The following is a 21,468-nucleotide window of genomic DNA, read 5'->3' as shown; positions in this document are numbered from 1 at the left end:
TAGTCATTACTGTTTTTATTTCCTGGGAGAGCAAAGTGGGGCACAAGGCAGCACGCAGCCATTTAGAGTTCAATTTTGCCTCGAGTGATGTTGATGATACAGCCACATTAAAGCACAGAAAATGAAAAGGAAAAGCTGAAGATAACAATAATTATAGACTACCAACATGCTGCATAAATACAATGGACTGACTGAAGAGATGAAAAATAGAAGAAAAAGGCCAGGCTACTGAGAGGATGAAATAATCAAGCTCCCAGCCAATCAGATTCTCCATTTCAGTGTGTAAGTTCCATTAGCGGCCGACCTCACCTATTGCTCATCACTTCATCATGACAGCATACTCGCCTATTGAATTTTCTCTGGCTTTTAACACTAAAGAGCTACTAGCTGGAAGCACGCTACTTAGACTGAAATGGAACTAGGCCATAATGATGTAGTCGATATGTAACTTAGTCAGGGGACAGAGAGGTAATCCATCATTCTCGCACAACCATTAGGCGGTTGATTTCTCCACTAATTAAACCACTGATCATAGAAAAGCAGAGACCTACAGTGACGGAGAAAAGAGCTGATGGGAACAATACTGAGGTGGGGGAGTGAGTGAGGGGATGCTATTGTCTCTGTACACAGTGAGCTCTTATGAGGGTGACAGTGGCAGGCTGTGCCACGCTAGCCCACATGAGGCTACAGAGTTTCCCCGAGGGCTGGTAGCCACAGAGCTGAGAGTAATCAGAGCATTAGGCTAGACTCCTTTCAGCTCTTTCTCTATTCTCCACTTCACTGTCCTCCCCTCAAATCTAAATATGGGTGCCTTTCAGGGCCACACAGTTACTATTTTTATTCCAGTTGCGCATCTTGATCATCCCCCCCCCCCCCCGGTTAAAATTTAACAGCAGGCATTTCTATTTTTTCCTCTTCTCACCATATCAGTCTCTTCTTCACAAAAAAAGGTATGTCATACTAAAAGTGTCAAAACAGATGAATTTCAGTGTTGCTCTGCCTCCGGCTCTTTTCCTGCTACAAAAAAAACAAGAGCAGGCTTATTTCTTGATGTCGGCTGTTTACCAGGACACACCACAAATCTGTAAGCGATCGGCCATCTCATTTGTGAAGGCTATTTTTCTCGGTGGTCACCTCTGTGGCATTTGTACTCCGGGGGGCAACTTCTCTCCAATCATTTTGTCACCCTACTCCTAAAGTCCAAAAGAAATATGTAAAAATAACTTAGATATCAAGTATTCGACTAGCGCGTGTTCTAACAGGACCCCATTGTGAGACTATTTGTCTTGCTACGAGTTATAATAAATTAAACAAATACCAGGATGCCTGACAGCCATCACAGATCATATTTTGGAGCCGTAGCTGAAAGCTCAGAAATAGATTCCACTGTGCAGCCGCACTAAGGAGCTCACCGTTAATTTAGGAATGTCTCAAAATACCAACATCCGCTACTGTACAAAAAGTTAAAGTCAATGCTCTCCGGCACGTGTGAAAGCCCTGTGTGCCACATATTCAGTCTATGCCACTTTAAGCTGCTGTATTATGCATGAGGTCACATGTAAACTCTACTATATCTCTGTTGATGTCTTGATTGCAAGACAGGCAAGCACATAAAAGAATTACACTTATTTTCCTTTTAAAAGTTTGTCAAACTTGATGCTAACAGACAAACTTTGCTGTCTTTCATCCATATTGTTTTTATAATTGGCTATTACAAAGAAAACCTCTATTTTTGATCAGGGTGCTTAAGTGGTGAATGTTAAATGTATTTAATTCATTTAGCCATACTATATTCTCTGCAATCCCTGTCACAGGCTGACAGCTATGGCAACATGTAATTTCTAATATATTCAAGTCACGAATGGGGACTGAGAGACAAGAGTGCTGACAGCTGAGAGCAATGGGCAACTCAACAAGATCCCTGCAGGGCACAGTAACAGCTCCCAGCAAGGGGGTAGACATGGTGAAGAAATCATTTTACTTTTTTTGAGAGAGAGAATTCAAGCAAACACAAGTGCACACACACACAGACATCTGTTTAACACCGCATCTTATCTCCTCCACCACGGCGCACAGAGTATTGAAAAGAGGATGCAGAGATTTTCTGCTTTTACTGAGAATAATCTCCTGGCAGTAGCAACTTGTACACACAAGGCAACCTTTGACTTCTAAGCAGCGTGTGACTGAATTCCTCTTACCCAGAGTGTCTTTGATGTTCTTCACAAGTGAGCCTTTCTTCAGGCTGTTCTTGCGCTCGACGTAGTTTGATGGCACATATCCCGTTTGATTGGAGGCGTTGCGGACACGCCACCAGGTCTTCGAGTCGTCCAGGAGGAAGAGACGCTCATTTTTACGGATGTCAAGTTCCTGGTCCTGCTGGGCCGTGTAGTCCCACTTGGCTACAACAATCACCTCCTCTGTCATCTTTCATGGAGTCCTCCTGTGGGGGGGGAAGAGAAACCTGGAGTGAGCCAAGGACTAAAACTCTTTGCGAACTGCCATACAAATGGTGTACATCAGTATACACATTCACTTATGTGCTATTAGTAAGCACATAAGTTAATTATTATAAGGAAATACTGCTTCTGACTCATCACCTGACTCCAGCCATTAGGCAAGTTATATTTAATCTATAAATCACAACCATAAAGTTGTTATTTTGTTACTTATTAACCAGATTTGCTGTCCAACATTATTAACAATGACAATTACTAACAAAAGACTGCAAAAACATCTTTTACAAAACGTCAAAATATGTATTTTTCCCCCTAATGCAAAGGATAATTTAGAGGTGAGTTTATGTGAGGCTCTGCACTGCTGTGACACATAAGAAGTCATTACAAAAATAATCCATACTCATCCCTGCACAAAGTTATTAAACCGCTTATCCCAGCTCACACTGGGCATTATTCTGCATACACCCTGTACGGGGGTTCCAGTCTATCAGAAGGCTAGATTACGTAAGCAAGCTAAATATGACAATCTCATGTTGGTGAGTCATATTTAATCAAAATTTAAATAGATAATTCATTGGATGGAGACTAGAACAACTCTTCAAACTGCTAATGAAATTCTTACTGGCAAACTTTTTCTTTTTCAGGATAACGGTGCTAAAAACATCAACCCCTCAAAATAAATAAATAATAATTCTCAAAGGACTTCTTTGGTAGAAAACAACAAACACACAAAATCAATTTGTGTGCTCATTTTGAATTCACCCTCTTCAGCACGCACACACATCCACATTACTTTGCCTATTAGATTTTTCTGACAGACAGTGAGCAATTACATGCTCTACTTCACCAAGCTTTAGGTAAGGTCATTCGACGTGAGGCATTGACAAGGAATCACTTATGATGCAACCAAATTTGGGGGAAATCTGCACAGAGATATAAGGAATGTTTGATGGAATTTTTTACTCCAGTTTGTGAAAATCCGCTCTGTGATAAAAGCCACCTCATGGTATGAGAACCATCTTAACAATCCAGTTTATATTTAGCTCTCTGCCAAGTAAGGAGTCTACAAGTGGAAGCTCAATTACTTCAAGACATGACTGACAAGAAATTAGTGGAGATTATAAGGAGCCTTTTGAAGATACGGATAAGTTAAATAATTGACAGTTGAAAAGGGTGTTATAAAGCTTTTTTGCCATCTATTGCCAAGCAACTTAATCAAATAAAACTGCCCGTTTGATATCTACAGTCTAATCTAATGTAAGGCTATCAGGGAGCTATTGTGAGGCACCGAATTACAGCAGTAACAAAGGTCAGGGTTCAAAACAGACAAGCACAAGCATGGGGAGCATATGTATGCATATATGAGCACAACAGTACATGGATTTGACACAAGGGAAACAATCAGCAGCACAGATTTATAATGCAGGGGGATTGTATATTCCCTTACGCCTATAATCATTTACATTTTAGTCTTTAATGAGAGGGCATAGCACAGATAAAGAACAACCACAAAAGAGATTTATGACTCATGAGAAGAGGAGCTGCACAAATTAGACCGTATAAAAAGATTCCATTACTGGTGGAACGATTGATATCTTCTGGGTAGGCTACATTTTATGAAATGCAAATGGAAGCACTCTAAAGCTCCGGCTGTTTTTTCAACCGGAGAGATTCAATTCTGCTTCAATTAGGCCACGACCGCAGAGACAGTGCAGCCGATACAGAATACATTCTTACAGTTACAGCCGAAAGCAGGGTTGTGTGTCACTGCACGACAGCATCTAATAGCCGCTTTCTGTCTCTGCAACAGAACAATAAAAACTGAAATGCAACAGTTTGAGCAGATGAAATCTGCACTCATGAATGTGTCTCTGCTTGTTGTCACTAAGGCTGTCAAACTGGATTTCTTCACGGGCTTGAGCACGGACAACAGAAGAAAGGAAAGGAGGAAGGTTGTGCAATGCTGTTATAGCTTAAGTTCACCCTAAGTTAAATTACTCAACTTTCCAGGAGGTGACAACTTTTAGTGCACTACAAAGAATTCAGTAGGAAAAAAAGAGACAGAAGGGACAGTTTGATTTTCAGGAAAAGCAGCAGCTGTGCTTCTTTGGAGAGGGCAGGAAATTGAAGTGAAAAGGCAGATTTATGACAAGATGAGGGACAGTGACGTCAACTCTTCTAGGAGACAGGAGGTATGTGAACGTGCTGTGGCCTTTATCTGCCCCAGGCTACAGCTTCTAGGCCGAGCTACTTCGGTTGCATGATTACACTAAACCCGAGGAAGTCTGATTGGTTATATGCTGTACAGTTGTCGCTTTTAAGATATTGTAAAGCACATAAGAAGTGTTCAACAGCAATAAATCTGGCCACACTTCTACACAAGAGTGGTTGTTACACTCACTCAGACCTTTGAGCTGAAAGTCGTTTTCACGCTTGTAGCGCAACTAAATTTGAACAAATCAAGTAAAAAGCAATTACACTGATTCCTAGATCCGAGCTCATTCGTGGTTATACTTTTGACAAACAAATTAACAGCTGCGAACATGCAACCAACTCCTTCCCTCAACCGATTTGCTGTCATCACAAAATGTCAGTGTCACATATAATCCATTGTATAGACTCTAGAGCGTAACAGCAGGTCTTGCTGCACTTAACTGAACTTTATGTGCTTACTTTTTTCCACCCCACTGGTGTCACCCCAGCGAGTACTCATTAAGGAACAACTGATGATTATTAGATGAGACTGCAGTGACAAACAGGTAGAAAACACATGAAAAAAAAAAAAGCCACAGTACCGTCATGTTATGGGGGAGTGCGAAATGAGTCAGCCTTATGTATCTGTTGATACCAGCTTACTACAGAGAGTATTTGAGCAAAAACATAAGCGAATAGTAAGGCTAACCAAAATAACAAAACGAATCCAAACTAAGACCGTCTTAAATATCAGTATAAACTCCGTAACAATGACACACTGGCCTGATTAAAACATTAAAGATCCATTTGAAACTGTTAATCACATTCTTCATTAATCAAACCACATTTTAAATTGTAGGTATAACGTTGCACAGACATGATGCAATAGTGTGGAGATTGGGACTAAAGTTAGCCGTACTAACAGCTACAGCCTTCCTGCCTTGCAAACTACCATCCAGATGTCTGTGCAGACACTGCTTAGGTCCTGGATTTTTTTTTTTTTTAAGTTGTTGGAAAATACAAAACATACAAAGCACAACTGCTGAACAGCAGCAAAACAATGTGGTTACACATTGCACCAGAGTAACTGAATAATATGTGACTGTTTTCTCCCACCATCCTATCATGAGCACTGCACCACCTATCAACCATTAGGCCAATTTCTGTCTCTTTGCCATCCTTGCATCAGGCAGAGTGATGGCAATGCTGCTTCAAATAAAATCTGTCATCCTCCGTCAGCTATCACGTATGACACAGTGGCAGCTGTATCACAGCTCACTGTGATACCCACATCGCTCTTGCTGTTGCAATGAAATCCATCAAGGCAGTTAATACAGAAATCAGTCTGAATGCCTTTTTTGATACAGTGAACTGAGCTTAAAAACAGGATCTGCTAAAGAAAGAAAATTAGAAAGAATTGCCATTTAATAGGATCAAATGACTTCCTTGGTATTATTAACAAACAAGACAGGTGGCTAAACAAAAAGGTCTCTCTCTGCATGAACGCACACAAATATACAGGAAAAGAAAATAAACCAATTTAGGAGAGTGTGAATTTGAAAAAAAAAAAAAAAGGGGGGGGGGGGGGGGGGGGGGGCACACATTTGAGTGCTTCTCTCATAACCCCCCGTTATTCAGCTAAGAGAGTTATGAGAGAAAAGATGAGCAGCAGACTGCTGAGCTGGGCTTCACCAGCACTTCACAACTCCCTTCTAAGGGGGTGTTAGAGGCCCTTTCAAATGTGCACAAAGACAGGGTGAAAGTAAAAGAGGATTATGAAAAAAGAGAGGATGTTTAAAGGGTGGAAAAAAAAACAAAAAAAACACGTCTGGCAGAGCTTTCCGTGTTCAGCATTCAGGTCAAAGCTAGCCAAAATTCAGCCAATGGGAGAACACTTCCACCTCCCCCTCCACTCCACACTGTTTGCAATAGTTGCTTCTCACAGGAAGGAGGACCGCTTTACTCCCTGCTGGCGATCAGTGTCGGAAGCATTTGGAGTGCACTGAACAGACTGAAACATGAGGAAGCCAGATTCACTGCTACAGCCACTCTGGACAAGGCTCTGCAATTTAACGAGGCCTAATGGTCCTCTTCACAGAACGATTCGTCTCCAGCAACATAACCATGCCAGAGCAGCATTCAGTGCCTTTCACATACAGTCAGTGTTGACAATATTTTCCACATGTATGCCTGCTGCCGTCTCATTTACCCCAGTTTTGCAGGTGAAAAAGTGTGGCAGCTACGTTGTTAAACAGCAATATGTTACATCCTCTCGATAGGCTTTCAGTGCATCTCCCACTCACACACAAAGTACATTTTCTGTCTCTCACAGCCCTTCAGAGGGTGTGGTATATGACACGAGCTCATCTGCCTCCGTATTGAGGCTGGCGAGTGCTCTTCAGTTTCATATATAAATGGGTGCTATACACATGGATGCCATCAAAATAATAAAAAGAAGAAGAAGAAGAAAAAAAAAAAAGCACCAAACTCAAACCACTCGAGGACAGCTCGAATACAACACCAAAAGCGCTTCTTGCTGTCTTCTCAAAATAGAACTGAGAAGAAGGCACACTCAGACCACACAAATAGAACCCGGCCTGCTATCACAACACCATATGACTGAACATCTGAAGACAGAGGAGGCTTTATCAAATTCAACTTTTCCAAAGCACAATCTAAACCAGAGAACAAACACAGCCAACTCTAGTAATAACATCCCTAAAAATCCAGCCCTGTTTTCTGATGATTCCATTGAGTCCGAGCAGCAGACCCCAAAAGAAACATATAAACAGAAGTATCCAAAAGTAAAGCCAAATAAATGTTCGAGTATGAGGTTTTAAAGTGATGCTACACTATCCAGCACTGTGCTTTTAAGTTTGGGATTTGTGGATGAGATTAAACAAAAATCACAGGCAGGCTTAAGCATCCTACTATCATTACGTACTTCAATTCTTATATTGGGGCATTTAGCATTCAGTACCTTTTTAGCATCTTTTAAAGTTTTTTTCCCCCTCTATATAAGATCAGTTTATGTACTACATAGCCTGTGATTAAAGTTCCAAATCCTCTGTGCCTGTAGAGTGAATCTATTTAAACTATAATTACACAGCCCCAAAAATACTAAAATTATGCTTTTTTGTTGCTGCGTTGCGCAAACAAAATACGATTACATGCACACAAGCCACAAGTTAATATGCTGAGCTTGTGCAATTCAGGTGCACGCAGTCACCTGAAAACAGAGTTTAGAAAGTTTTCTGTTTAACCCTCTGAAAGCAATATACTAAAATTCCTGCTGCTCTAGCAGAAAAGCATCCGACTGGTCCCATGAGCCGAGCTGGAGCGCGAGCATTCAGCACACAGATGGCAATAGTCTTCACAAAAGCGCCAAATTATATCCAGCATGTCAACTCGTATTAAAAGCTTTGGGTGTTTGTATTAATGAGAGTATTAACTGCTTCTCATGGGGGGGAAAAAAAAAAAAAAAAAAAAAAAAAAAATCACTTGACATAAGGCCAAACAAACAAGCAGGGACTTGCTTTTGGGGCCTGCTTGTTTAAAAGCACTGTAAGTGTTAGTAAGGGTTTTTGATACCTTTTGCGTATACACAGAATGTGCCAGTGGTAGCGAGTAAAACCAAACCAGAAAACAAAAACAAACAAACAAAAAACAAAACAAAAACAAAAACCATGTCATGGAAGTTTTAGGGTGTGTACAAAAGCACCAAAAGACTAATTGAAAAAACAAAGAAAAAAATAGATACATTGAAATTTGTAGCTGCCATAGCATACTGTGCATTTTTATATAATCAATAAGAATCACTCCAGTTCACTTCAACCACTGATGAAGCAATCTTGCAGTGTCACAACACAACCATAAATCTTAAGCTGCCTAAAAACCAATGAAAGAAACTTCCTTCTTTAACAGGACCTTCCTCTCTATAAGCAATTTTTCACATGTCACTTTTATTTTCTGTCATGACTTCAGCTTTTCTCTCCTATACAGAGCCAAAATTGTTGAATCGATCTCCATGACAATAATCATGGGTGGTCCCTTTTTCACTTGCAGGGGTTTAAAATAGAAAAAAACAAAAAAACAAAACAAACGTGGAACCAGAAGAGTGTTTCCAAATGCCTTATGAAGACACCATTAAAGAACAAGGTTGGCGTTAACATATTTTATGATAACTTATGTATTTCATGTTAAAAATTACATAAAAATGCATATTTAACACTTAATCACAACAGTGAATCTGTTCTGAATGTGAAGTGTTATTTAATCTGTTGATGTTAACATACAACTGTACAATATACACTAATCAACAAATCAGTGATTACTACAGCAGGACGTGATGTGCCTTACCAATCCCTGCATCACACATGATCTCTGCAGACAAATGGCAGGTGGTGTTTTTCCTACTTAAGCGTTTCCTATTTAAACTTTTTTTAATGATTGCATTATGCGAGTTGCTGTTTTAATTAGCATTTTTTAAATTTAGCAACACAGCAGTGAAATAAGGTTAATTTTAGATCATTATTCCATCGTAATGATTGCAGTGAATGATGATAAACAACACTGAATCCCTACTGCATCAAGTTCCTGCTAAATTCCCTATTTTCTCTCCTCTTCACGCTTAAATAGCAGACTTGGGTTGTTTTCTCTACTCCTTGACGCCTACTTTAACTCCCTTCAATAACAGTGCAGAGCTTGTTCACTTTGCACACCTCTCTGCACTCCAAACACATGACACTGCTCTACTGTGCACCTTGTTTTCTGTAAATTTCATAACCCAAACCTCTGTGCACAACCTCTCCCCGCTCCATGGCATCACCTATTAGCATTGTTTTCTTGTATCTGTTTTATCCAGTTTTGTAGCTCTGGTTCACATAAAAATAGACTTTCTATTCCTTAACAGTGTGATACTATAGTATTCATCTCCCTTGGCAGAACAACAAAAGGCAAGCATTGTAAAGCACAGTGGGGCGAGTGTAGTGAGCACAGCTTTGATGTACAATGGCAATGTTTTCTCTCGATTGGAGTGGAGACAGAAAGCACCTGAGGTGATGCTGTGTTTGTGTCTGTGACAAAGCTCGAGAGAGAGAGCGATAAAGAGAGGGGAAAAAAAATGTGTGAAAAGGGTCACTTCCAAGCCAAACACCAAAGATGGTGCACTGGCTTTAAGCTACAGACATGTTTAATTAAGTGCACCAGACTATTTTTCTAATCCCTCACCATAAACCATGCCTCCAAGGATCTGCGCTCTGCACGTCAAGACTAAAGTGGTGCCCAAACACTAAGCTTTTTCAAAAAACAAGCCTTTATATTGGTTAATTGTATTGCAGTCTGGAAAGGGCTTTGGACTATGCTGATACAGGTATGCAGGACACATGATGACCACTTGCTACCTGCAACTACTATTATTATTCCCTGCCCTGTCTCATACCATCACAATTTTAGTCAATCTCACGCCACACTGACCTACATCATACTAGAGAGTTGCTACGACTGATTTGACTGGGTTGCATATTTGTGTTTTCAAATGCATCTCCGTCAAGTAATGTCTAGAAAAGCTCAGGGATGGAGTCCCTGTGTGAAAACTGCTTAATCCTGTGTTCATGTCTGCTGCATTATGTGTGTGGATTGCAGTAGACCAAAGCAGAGGACAGATGGTTGACTTGGGCAACAGTGGGAAGGAAGAATGCTCAGTGCATCATGACACTAAAGTGCTCTATTGGGGCGATAAGGTACTATGAGGTCTTTAAATTAAGATGGGACTTGATTATTAAGGACAAGGTTCTGTATTTGAGGAGAAGGATTTTAAAGTCAATTCTGGATTTAACGTGGAGCCAATGAAAAGAAGCCAAGAGAAATATGCTCTTTCTAGACTGTTTCAGTATTGTAAAATCACTCAAACAAGCGTTAATTCATTCAAAGCAATCAAGTTAGTGGGACACAGACCATCAGTGGATTACTTTGACCCTGAAATCTTAAAACTGGACATGTCTCAGGCAAGTTCAGAAGAATTTCCCCACTCTTGTCCCTTAAGTCATTTGCAACCACCTTAAAAGATAAGAGAAGACTTTATTGATCCCACGGCAGGGAACTTTTTGTATTACCTCAGCTCAGGTATAGATATCAGAAGGAAAATACAAATAAAATACAAACAAATATAAAATGAATAAGATAATACACTATATACAATGGTAGCATACACAGTATGTGATTATGGATATGGTTGTGGAAATATGCAAGACATAAAATATAAACTATATAGTTATAACATAACTATTCTACCACTACTGTTCCTATGTATAATCAAGATCAGAAACTAGAGTTTATCTGGCCCTCATAATTAAGACTGTTAAGTGTTACTCACTAAAATGGCATATTTAAGGTTTCAAAATATGCGACTCCCTTTCAGACTACTTGTGCACCTCAATTATATGGCCTTGGACCAGACCAGGACCAGGTTCTGACCTGCGATGCATACCAGTTTATCAAAATATGCCAGCACACAAGAAATCCTAGTATTTTCTGGCCACCACCAACCAGATGTAACAAGCACTTTCCTGAAAATTAAATTCAAGTTGAACAGTTGTAATAGTTGTTTTGGCATACAGGACATAAGCACTGCTGAGACACAATTGCTAAAACATGATCACTCCAGACATGGACAAGGTGGTGACTTCAAGAAGGAAACATGTCAAATTTAAATTGGGTACTTTTTAAAAAGAAAAAAAAATTCTATTTTTTTTTAATATATATATATATATATATATATATATATATATATATATATATATATATATATATATATATATATATATATATATTAGGGGTGCAACGATATTCGTATCGATATTGAACCGTTCGATACAGTGCTTTCGGTTCGGTACGCATATGTATCGAACAATACAACATTTGTAATTTATTTTATCAATTTTCCTTCTGACGATGCTGTCTGTGTTGAGCGCTCAGTGAATCTGTGTTCGACTACTCCGCCTAGGCTGCACTGTCGAGCGCAGATCCACTGAGCGCTCAACACAGACAGCATAGTCAGAAGGAAGAGCGCAGGGCACCTCCCCCACCCTCATTCAGATCTGGCGTTTGGAATTATTTTGGTTTTCATGTGACGTATGAACCTGAAGGTAAGCGAGTCATGGACTAAAGTAAAACAGTATGTTGGATGTGCCATGCAATGCTCAATTACATTGGTGTGAACTAGTGTGTTAGCGCAGTTAGCTCGTTAAAGTGTTTGCCGTCTAGCCCAGCCCCATGCACGGAGTGATCGGCGGTAGCTCGTTAACGGAGATTTGCCGTGTTGTGGCGTTAAGGTCATTTCAACGAGATTAACCTGAAAGCACTAGTGGGAACACAACGAATATGACTGCACATTTACGCTGACATCATCCTAGTGCAAAGACAAAAACAACAAGCATGCTACTAACTTTAGCCGAGTCATTTAGACAGCTGTTAGCACATGATTCTCCTTATGCTGCTGAGAATATAGCCCAGAAGTAGCGGATAGTATAGCTTTTATTTTGGAAAGAGACATTTCTCTGTAATAAACTCTCTTTTCCAAAGATGAGTGATTCCTCAATCAGATACAGGGCTTGCAATATCGCTAGCCCGACGTCCCGGAGCTAGCGATTTTTTCAGTCGGGCTACCAAAATCTATCTCTTCCCTGCCCGTCGGGCTATTGTAGGAAAAATATATGTCAATGCTTTTGCATTCTTTCAGAAATGTAGCTGGGTAATTATGTCATTGGCATCGGTGAGCCACTGTCAATATGTGACATATTGAAGTCGCGTTTGAATTTGCGCTTGTTTTTTTGCTTTCACTTTGCAATCGTGTGAACTGTGTGTAGAGAGCGACAGCACTGATCTGTGAGTGATGATAATTTGTGCACCAATTCCTCTGACATCGTCTTATTAATCGTTAGCTTACTATGCAAACATGACAAGTGAAATCTCCCGCAGCAAGCTTAAACATGTGAGAGGTTGATCGCGCAGAGAATCGCTGAGCTTATGTGAGTGAGCGTGTAAAAGCATTTCAGTTCTGCTGAGCCAAATAAGACAGGTCAGGGTGAAGAAGTGACAGCCAAAGAAAAGCTTACCACAAAACGGAGAAGTTATGACAAATCAGACTATAAGGCAAAAAGAAAGTGCAGCTTTATGGTTTCATGGACAAAAGAATTTCTGTGGCTGCAATATGATGAGCTAAATAACCAGGGCTGCACATAAGTGGTCCGCAGGTGTGCATTCGCTGTCAAAATAAAAAACACGCACAAGGGTTAGGGTTAAATTTAAAAACTGTACTTTTGAGTTAAAATATATATTTATAATTTTAATAAATGACAAATTAAAAATGCATGAACATTTTTTTGTATCGAAAAAATATCGAACCGTGACACCAAAGTATCGAACCGAACCGTGAATTTTGTGTATCGTTGCACCCCTAATATATATATATATATATATATATATATATATATATATATATATATATATATATATATATATATATATATATAGACTACACGCCTTTGGAGCAGAGGATCGCAAGTTCGATTCCCGCCTGGGGCGTCTGTATCCAGTAAGGGTCCTAAGGCTAGACCCCCTATGCTAAAGCGAGCCTACCGCAGACATGAGCGAGACAGATAAATATGAAGGCATGCCGGCTCGGACGTCGCCCGGATCAACAAGGTCCGCGTCAGGTGTTGAGGAACCAGGGCACCCTGACGAAAAGTGGGCTACTGGAACAAGAAGGACGCCAGGTCAGGGGGGAGATATCATCACCCCCACCCGAGATTGGGTACATAGCCCCAAGTGCGATAGGAGAAGGACCGTTGAGTGTGAGAGGAACTGACCTGAAAAATAGGATCATGGCCAAGCTTGAAACCTGGATCCCCCGTAGCCGCTTACCAAGATTACGTGAAGTACCCTCAGAAGGTCTGCTAGATGATGTTAATGCAGCACTACGGACAATACCTACAACCACGATTACCGAAACTAACAAGCTGATCTACAATACGGCAGCAGTGATCAGCGAGATGCTTGGCTACAAGTTGAACAGCAACAAGGGGCAGTACCCTCCATGGAGAAGGAGGCTAGAGGGCAAGATCAAAGTAGCACGGAGGGAGGTTAGCCAACTAACGGAGTTGCAGAAAGGTGCGACAAAGAAGGTGCATAAGAAATACAGCAAGCTGTCCATAACTGAGGCCTTGGAAACTGCCAAGCAAAGACTCACAGCCTTGGCCAGCCGCTTGAGGAGGTACACCAGAGAGATAGAAGGCAGGAGAATAAACCAGCTGTTCTCCACAGAACCAGCAAAGGTGTACTCTCAGTGGCAAGGGAACAATAATAATAAGAGAACAGCACCACCAAGGCTGGAGACGGAGCAATACTGGAAGAGCATATGGGAGAAGGACGCAACCCATAATGGCAATGCTCAGTGGCTAGTGGATCTGAGGGCAGGCCACAGCGACCTCCCTGAACAGGGTCCAGTAACCATCACAGTGGCAGATATCCAAGAAAGGGTCTCCAGTATGAAGAGTTGGACAGCACCAGGGCCCGACATGGTTCACGCCTACTGGCTAAAGAAGCTGACTGCACTCCACGAGCGTCTGGCAGCACAAATGAACCAGCTGCTAGTTAACGAGAGACACCCGGAATGGCTAACCGAAGGTCGGACGGTCCTGATCCCCAAGGACCCCAAGAAGGGACTGGTCCCCTCCAACTACCGACCAATAACCTGCCTCAGCACCACATGGAAGCTCCTGTCAGGCATCATATCGGCTAAGATGAACAGGCACATGAGTCAATACATGAGCGGGACACAGAAAGGAATTGGCAAGAATACCAGAGGCGCAAAACACCAGCTACTGGTAGACAGAACAGTCAGCCGAGACTGCAAGACCAGACTGACCAACCTGTGCACGGCCTGGATTGATTACAAGAAGGCCTATGACTCAATGCCCCACAGCTGGATACTGGAATGCCTAGAATTGTACAAGATCAATGGGACCCTAAGAGCCTTCATCAGGAACTCAATGGGGATGTGGCGTACAACACTAGAGGCCAACTCCAAGCCCATAGCACAAGTCACCATCAAGTGCGGGATCTACCAAGGAGATGCTCTGTCCCCACTGCTGTTCTGCATAGGCCTGAACCCCCTCAGTGAGATCATTAACAAGACTGGCTACGGATACCGACTACGGAACGGAGCAGTTGTCAGCCACCTCCTGTACATGGATGACATCAAGCTGTATGCCAAGAGTGAACGAGACATCGATTCACTGATCCACACTACCAGGCTATACAGCAATGACATTGGAATGTCGTTCGGACTGGAGAAGTGTAGTCGGATGGTAACAAAGAGAGGGAAGGTAGTCAGAACTGAGGGGATTGAACTACCAGAAGGCAACATTGCAGACATAGAGGACAGTTACAAGTACCTGGGGGTCCCGCAGGCAAATGGGAACCATGAAGAGGCCGCTAGAAAGGCTGCAACCACCAAGTACCTGCAGAGGGTCAGGCAAGTCCTGAGGAGTCAGCTGAATGGTAAGAACAAGATCCGGGCCATCAACACGTACGCCCTGCCTGTGATCAGGTACCCTGCTGGGGTAATAGGCTGGCCAAAGGAGGAGATAGAAGCCACTGACATAAAGACAAGAAAGCTCCTTACCATGCATGGAGGGTTTCACCCCAAGTCCAGCACCCTGAGGCTGTACGCTAAGCGGAAGGAAGGGGGCCGGGGACTGGTGAGTGTCAGCACCACAGTCCAGGATGAGACAAGGAACATCCAAGAATACATTGGGAAGATGGCCCCAACTGACCGAGTGCTCAGTGAATACCTCAGGCAGCAGAAACCCAATAAAGAGGAGGGAGACGAGGAACCATCATGGAAGGACAGGCCCCTGCACGGTATGTACCACCGGCAGATAGAGGAGGTGGCTGATATCCAGAAATCCTACCAGTGGCTGAACAAAGCTGGACTGAAAGACAGCACAGAGGCACTAATCATGGCAGCACAAGAACAAGCTCTGAGTACAAGATCCATAGAGGCTGGGGTCTATCACACCAGGCAAGACCCCAGGTGCAGGCTGTGTAAAGATGCCCCAGAGACAATCCAACACATAACAGCAGGGTGCAAGATGCTAGCAGGCAAGGCATACATGGAACGCCATAACCAGGTGGCTGGCATAGTGTACAGGAACATCTGTGCCGAGTATAACCTGGAAGTCCCGAGGTCAAAATGGGAGATGCCCCCAAGGGTGGTGGAGAATGACCGAGCTAAGATCCTGTGGGACTTCCAGATACAGACGGACAAAATGGTGGTGGCTAACCAACCGGACATAGTGGTGGTAGACAAACAGAAGAAGACGGCCGTAGTGATCGATGTAGCGGTTCCGAATGACAGCAATATCAGGAAGAAGGAACACGAGAAGCTGGAGAAATACCAAGGGCTCAGAGAAGAGCTCGAGAGGATGTGGAGGGTGAAGGTAACGGTGGTCCCCGTGGTAATCGGAGCACTAGGTGCGGTGACTCCCAAGCTAGGCGAGTGGCTCCAGCAGATCCCGGGAATAACATCGGAGATCTCTGTCCAGAAGAGCGCAGTCCTGGGAACAGCTAAGATACTGCGCAGGACCCTCAAGCTCCCAGGCCTCTGGTAGAGGACCCGAGCTTGAAGGATAAACCGCCCGCAGGGGCGTGCTGGGTGTTTTTATATATATATATATATATATATATATATATATATATATATATATTTTTTTTTTTTTTTTTTTAATTTTTACAGAGGATGTTAATGAAGTGGACTTAAAATATATCCTTTTGTTCAGAAATTTGCCACAAAATAAAAACCACTTGTTTTGTTTTTTTTGTAGGAACTCCTGGTTTCATAATAAAAAGTTAAAAGGATATAGATATAGGATTGCTGGGTTTGCACATCATTAGGGTCCCCTGAGTGGTAGGCGGAGTTTTGCCCACTCGCACTTCTTCATGGTGCATTCCGTAAAGGCATAATTGGATTGGGATCTCGGGGGTTTGAATGCTGGGTCATCACCTTGGGCTCTATGCCATATTCATCAAGAAAGAATATTCCCGACAATAATGGTCTTTTTTTAAATGTTTTTTTTTTTTTTTACTTTTCTATTGGGGGAGGGGGGGAGAGATTAGCCGTTTAGGGGAGGCAGCACCCTTGCACTTGCGGTGTGTGTTTTGTCTGTAACTACGTTTATGTCCACATGAATGTCAAGTCCCAAGGTTTCCCAGAGAACACCGTAACAATGATTAATCTTTCTCCCTTCACCTGTCAGCAATCAGTGTATCAAAATGCAAGCTGTGGCATCTTCATAAATGAATAAATGGGGTTATGAAAAAACGCACCAGATACAGATCAGATACAACTCCCTCGTTACAGCTGTCCAAATCATTTCTATGAAATTGGTTGGACCCCTCAATTTTTTTCTTCTTAATATGGTCAAAAACCCTGTCTGATTATGTGTTCATTAAAGTAACTTGGAAATGTTATACACATACTCTGCAAAAACAATACTTTCCCCAAGAGTTAAATCACCATCAACATTCTTCACTTTGAACTGCATCACAAAGTTCCCATACTACAGGAAACAAAGACTGGTTTCTTATCTTTTTGAAATTGCTGCGTCCCATTCATAACTCACAAAAATGTTGGATAGTTTAAAAAGACCTGATCTGCAATGTTGATGTAAAGTAAGGCATCAGAAAACAAATCACAGAACAATAGCTCACAACTAAGCAAGTAACTGCTACTATTACTCACAATACAACACCCTCCAGGAAGTTATTATAATAAAGCATGTTTGACCACTGCAAGCTCAGGTTCAACAAGCCCTTACTTCTAATGCACTCCTTTACCTTAACTAGAAAATAAGACGTCTATGTTACTGCAAACTGCAGGTTCCTGTCAGAGCAACATTAGATCTCGAGTACACTTTATAGCAGTAGCACAAACATGTCATGTGTGTGCGTCTGTCGGTCAGTACAAAGCAAAGTGCTAACAAAAACCTAATACTTCAATGGATTAGTACAAAATTTGGTTGTCTCCCAGTATGAGTGGAAGTTTAAACTCTTGACACAATGCTCTAGGACAGGTACACCACTAGATGTATTATTTAAAAAAAATAATAAAAAATAAAAAAAATAAAAAATAAAAAACAGGAACATAAATGATCAAAGAAGCAAAAATGGGAAAATGAAAGCTTTTTTTACTAATATTTTTTTACTCTCAAATAGCTAACTTGACAAGTGTACAGTGACCATAAGCATGCACAGTTGGACTGTAGTTTAATACATTAACATGGAAGATAAACAATTCAAAATGACTGGGGTAAGATTGCATGCCGTGCACTAGCAACAGTCCAGCGTTGTATGAGGAAATAACCACCCAATGAACCAATGCAAACATTTCATGTTAATACTCAACACTCTCAGAATATGTTGTGAAAGACTACGTTAGAAAGTGAGGAAACAAGAACACTGAGCAAAGTCTTCTGAAACTATTCTACACCCATCCTTTTTTGTGTAACACGAACCACTGCTGACTATTAACCATCCCAAGTTTTACCTTCTCTCTGTGCCTTCAACTCCATTTGGTTTTCATTCTACTCCTCCCTCGGCTATGAACCTGAATTATTCTCTTTGATCAGATCCTACATTGAAGCTCCCAAGAGAGAACAGACTGATGTAGTAATAGCAATGCAAAAAGAGTGGTGCAATTCAATGCAGACCTGTTGAACAACTTCTACACCCCTGTGCATATGTGGATAATTTACAGCATTTATTCTTTATTCATAGTCATCCTTTGACAGTGGCTTGTTTTTAAAATAGTATGTGCCTAAGTCTTCATTAAGCAGATCTCCTAATTAATATCACTGTAAACGACCGTGTCATCAGACTTTGAGTGCATACATTTGTTTCCTTTACTCAGGGGGCTCGTTTCTTTTCCTCCAACCTCACAACAATCAAAAACAATCCAGCAACAAGGTCTCAGAGTCAACACACCATAAAGCCTCTCTTTCTCCGGAAAGCATGGGAGAATAAATGGAATTTACAGCATGTAGTGAAATTATTTTAGGCTTCTGAAATTGTGATTGTGGCATTAGTATCAGAATCTGGGATTTTTTTGTTTTGTCTTCCTTTTTTAAATCTGAGACTTAATCTTTACTTAATGATCAGCATATAAAAACAAAAACAAAGATTTTGCATACTCCATCTACATTCCCATGCGTCTGCTCTGTGCACTAATGCTCACCGCATTTGAAGAAAACATTTTCCAGGACAGTTTACCATGTTATTCATTTTCCCTGCCCAAGGATGATGTTCCATGATCTATATTTATCTACATTTTCCAAGACATTTGGGAACTCTTTAACAAGCTTCAAAAGAAAGTTGTTAAAGCTTCTCTTTCTTTCACATGTTTATTTGTCTGTATTACATAACTGTTTTGGCGGCATACCCATGGAAAACACCAGAACAGTGTGGTAAAAATGAAAGTGTCAATACCTCAAAGCTACAAAGCCTTTTAATATACAGACAAGGTCCAGTTCAGTTCTTAGCAGCCATGTTTTAAAATCAGCCAACTAAGTTACAGTGGTGCTGTATATTCTCTATGATTTGAGGGTAGATAAAGCTGGAAATGTGCCAGTTCATGCCATCAGTGTGTTCTCCTTGCTGGCCACTTCTTTTTGCTGATATCGTAAACAATTTAAATACATCACACTATCTGAGCTCTCCTGCTCATATTATATGGTTTTCTGCACCACAGGCATCCATAGCTTGACATTTTACACTACACTTCAGTGCCGATTTAGTGTGGCCTGAGCACCGGATGCCATTTCTGCTTCTACGACATGCAGATGATATAATTTCTTCCACATAAAACAGTGAAGCACCGTACACACATCTGCCGGCAGCTCTTTCTGCCCTCCCAAGGTCGCATTCTAACAACTGCAGCTCTGCCAACCCAAAAAACAGCAGACTGGGTGAATAGATGTCCTGTAGCAAGTGTATATGACTGTGTCCATGTGAAAGCAACAAAGAGACACTCAACAGCGGAAAAACAGAATGTGTGCAGTATTTAATTCTCTGGAGACCCCTGTGGCATTCTGAACCTTACATCTCATAAATAAAGAAGGATTTCCTTCAGCTGTAGCCATGCGTGTGAGAGAGGCTAAGAGAGAGAGAGAGCACAAATGGATTAGGGGATGCCTATCATATTGCTACCAGCAACTGAATCAACTCCCAAGCACGCAGCAGTATATTTGAAGACAAATACAAGACAACAACATATCTTTAAAGCCTAGATTTTAACAAGTACATGATCTGGTGATTTTAGATGGTAACCTTCCTTAAAAGCAAAAATATCCAACTTGAGTTATTCCAAAGCATTAGTCTGTCCTTGAACAGATTTCATGGGCTCCAAGTTATGTCTTGGTGAGCCAAATTGTCACACAGACGGTAGCTGTGACTGCTTTTGACTGAAGTTCAGAGAGGCTGTCTCTGCAGCTCTTACATCACACAGAACTGTGATACAAGCCTGGGAAAATACAAGTCATATAAAGTTAGTAGGCCACTAGACAACCGTTGTAATCCAATTACTGCATAGATCATAAATATTCAGTAGCAGCAGCACGATCAGTCTATTAAATATTTCATACAAATCAAGATAAAACTGGGTCATTTGACTAATGGCGTTGATTAATCAATTTATTCGATTAATGGTGCAGTCCATGTTCAGAGGCACATCAGGCTGCAAAACACTGCTCAGCAGTTTGTAATAATTGAGGTTTTCAGGCAAGGCTAAGGTTGGTGTCTAACATTTAATGAAAACATCTCTAATGCTAATGGAACTAAAGGGCTGCCAGTTTGGGCTATATAACATTAACCGACTTGTAGCTAAAACCCGCAGCTGCATATAGATGTTCTGTGTTATTTCTTGTTTTCTTCACCATGTAACTGTGACAACAATGTTTAGCTCCTGTATTGTATAAGCTGTGGAGCGGGTGGCACGTTTTCACAAGAGTTGAATTCCATCCATATAATCCCTCCCATAATGCATGCCCCAGCAAATGCACACTGTCTGCTCTTACTTTCTTTTTCCTTTTCTGTAGTGTGGGGATTCCCCTTAATCTCAAGGATTTCTGAATCATCTTGTGGGAAATTACTTAGAATCACATACCCGATTCTCTGCAGACTAAAGTCACAAGCTATCGACAAACTTCCTCTCAAAGTCATACTGATGAGAATTCAATAAAACCCTTTAAGATAAGCAGCTGGGCAGTGGGGCAAGCTACACTGCATGCCCTTGGTGCACAGATGGCTACGAGTGCATCATTTTAAATCTAAAATTGTGAAACAGGCTGGTTTTTCTGATCTAGGTTTGCATCTAAGCTTATCTTAAAGACGTGTAAACTGGAAAAACTGCAGTCCAGAACACAGAACAGTCTCAGATCAGTTAGGCTCATCTCAAGTCCCTGAACTTCCACAGTTTGTCCTCCATTACACAGTTCAGAGCTGAAGATGCTGAACTTGTGTATCTGTATTGCAAGGGCCAAGAGTCAGAAATTTCTGAGAAAAATATTGACTATTCAGGATTACAAAGTTATACAAACTCAGAAGATCTCACAATACCACAAATTTACAAAAGAGAGAGAGAAAAACTTTGCAATATAACATTTTTGGGGGTTCAGGGAGACACACAGTCTCACTATACACGGCTGGCACACACACACACACACATGACAGACCACTGCTTCCTGTGTATGTTATTGGTAAATGA

General features: G+C 41.3%; 1 protein-coding gene across 2 annotated transcripts in view; it reads right to left on the bottom strand.

Annotated features, from left to right (window-relative positions):
• The window catches only part of nck2a (NCK adaptor protein 2a), a 43,953-nt gene that overhangs the window by 12,192 nt on the left and 10,293 nt on the right, over positions 1 to 21,468 (bottom strand). For both annotated transcript variants that reach the window (XM_040005426.1, XM_040005425.1), the window contains exon 2: positions 2,199 to 2,440. In XM_040005426.1, the coding sequence (XP_039861360.1) occupies positions 2,199 to 2,424 (226 nt within the window). In that variant the 5' untranslated portion in view covers positions 2,425 to 2,440. The remainder of the gene's footprint in view (positions 1 to 2,198; positions 2,441 to 21,468) is intronic.

The sequence above is a fragment of the Simochromis diagramma genome, unplaced genomic scaffold (genome assembly GCF_900408965.1).
Source record: "Simochromis diagramma unplaced genomic scaffold, fSimDia1.1 OVJJ01000501.1, whole genome shotgun sequence".
NCBI classification, from domain to species: Eukaryota; Metazoa; Chordata; class Actinopteri; order Cichliformes; family Cichlidae; genus Simochromis; species Simochromis diagramma.
The sequence above is the reverse complement of the archived record's forward strand: the minus strand, read 5'-3'. Positions and strand labels throughout refer to the sequence as shown.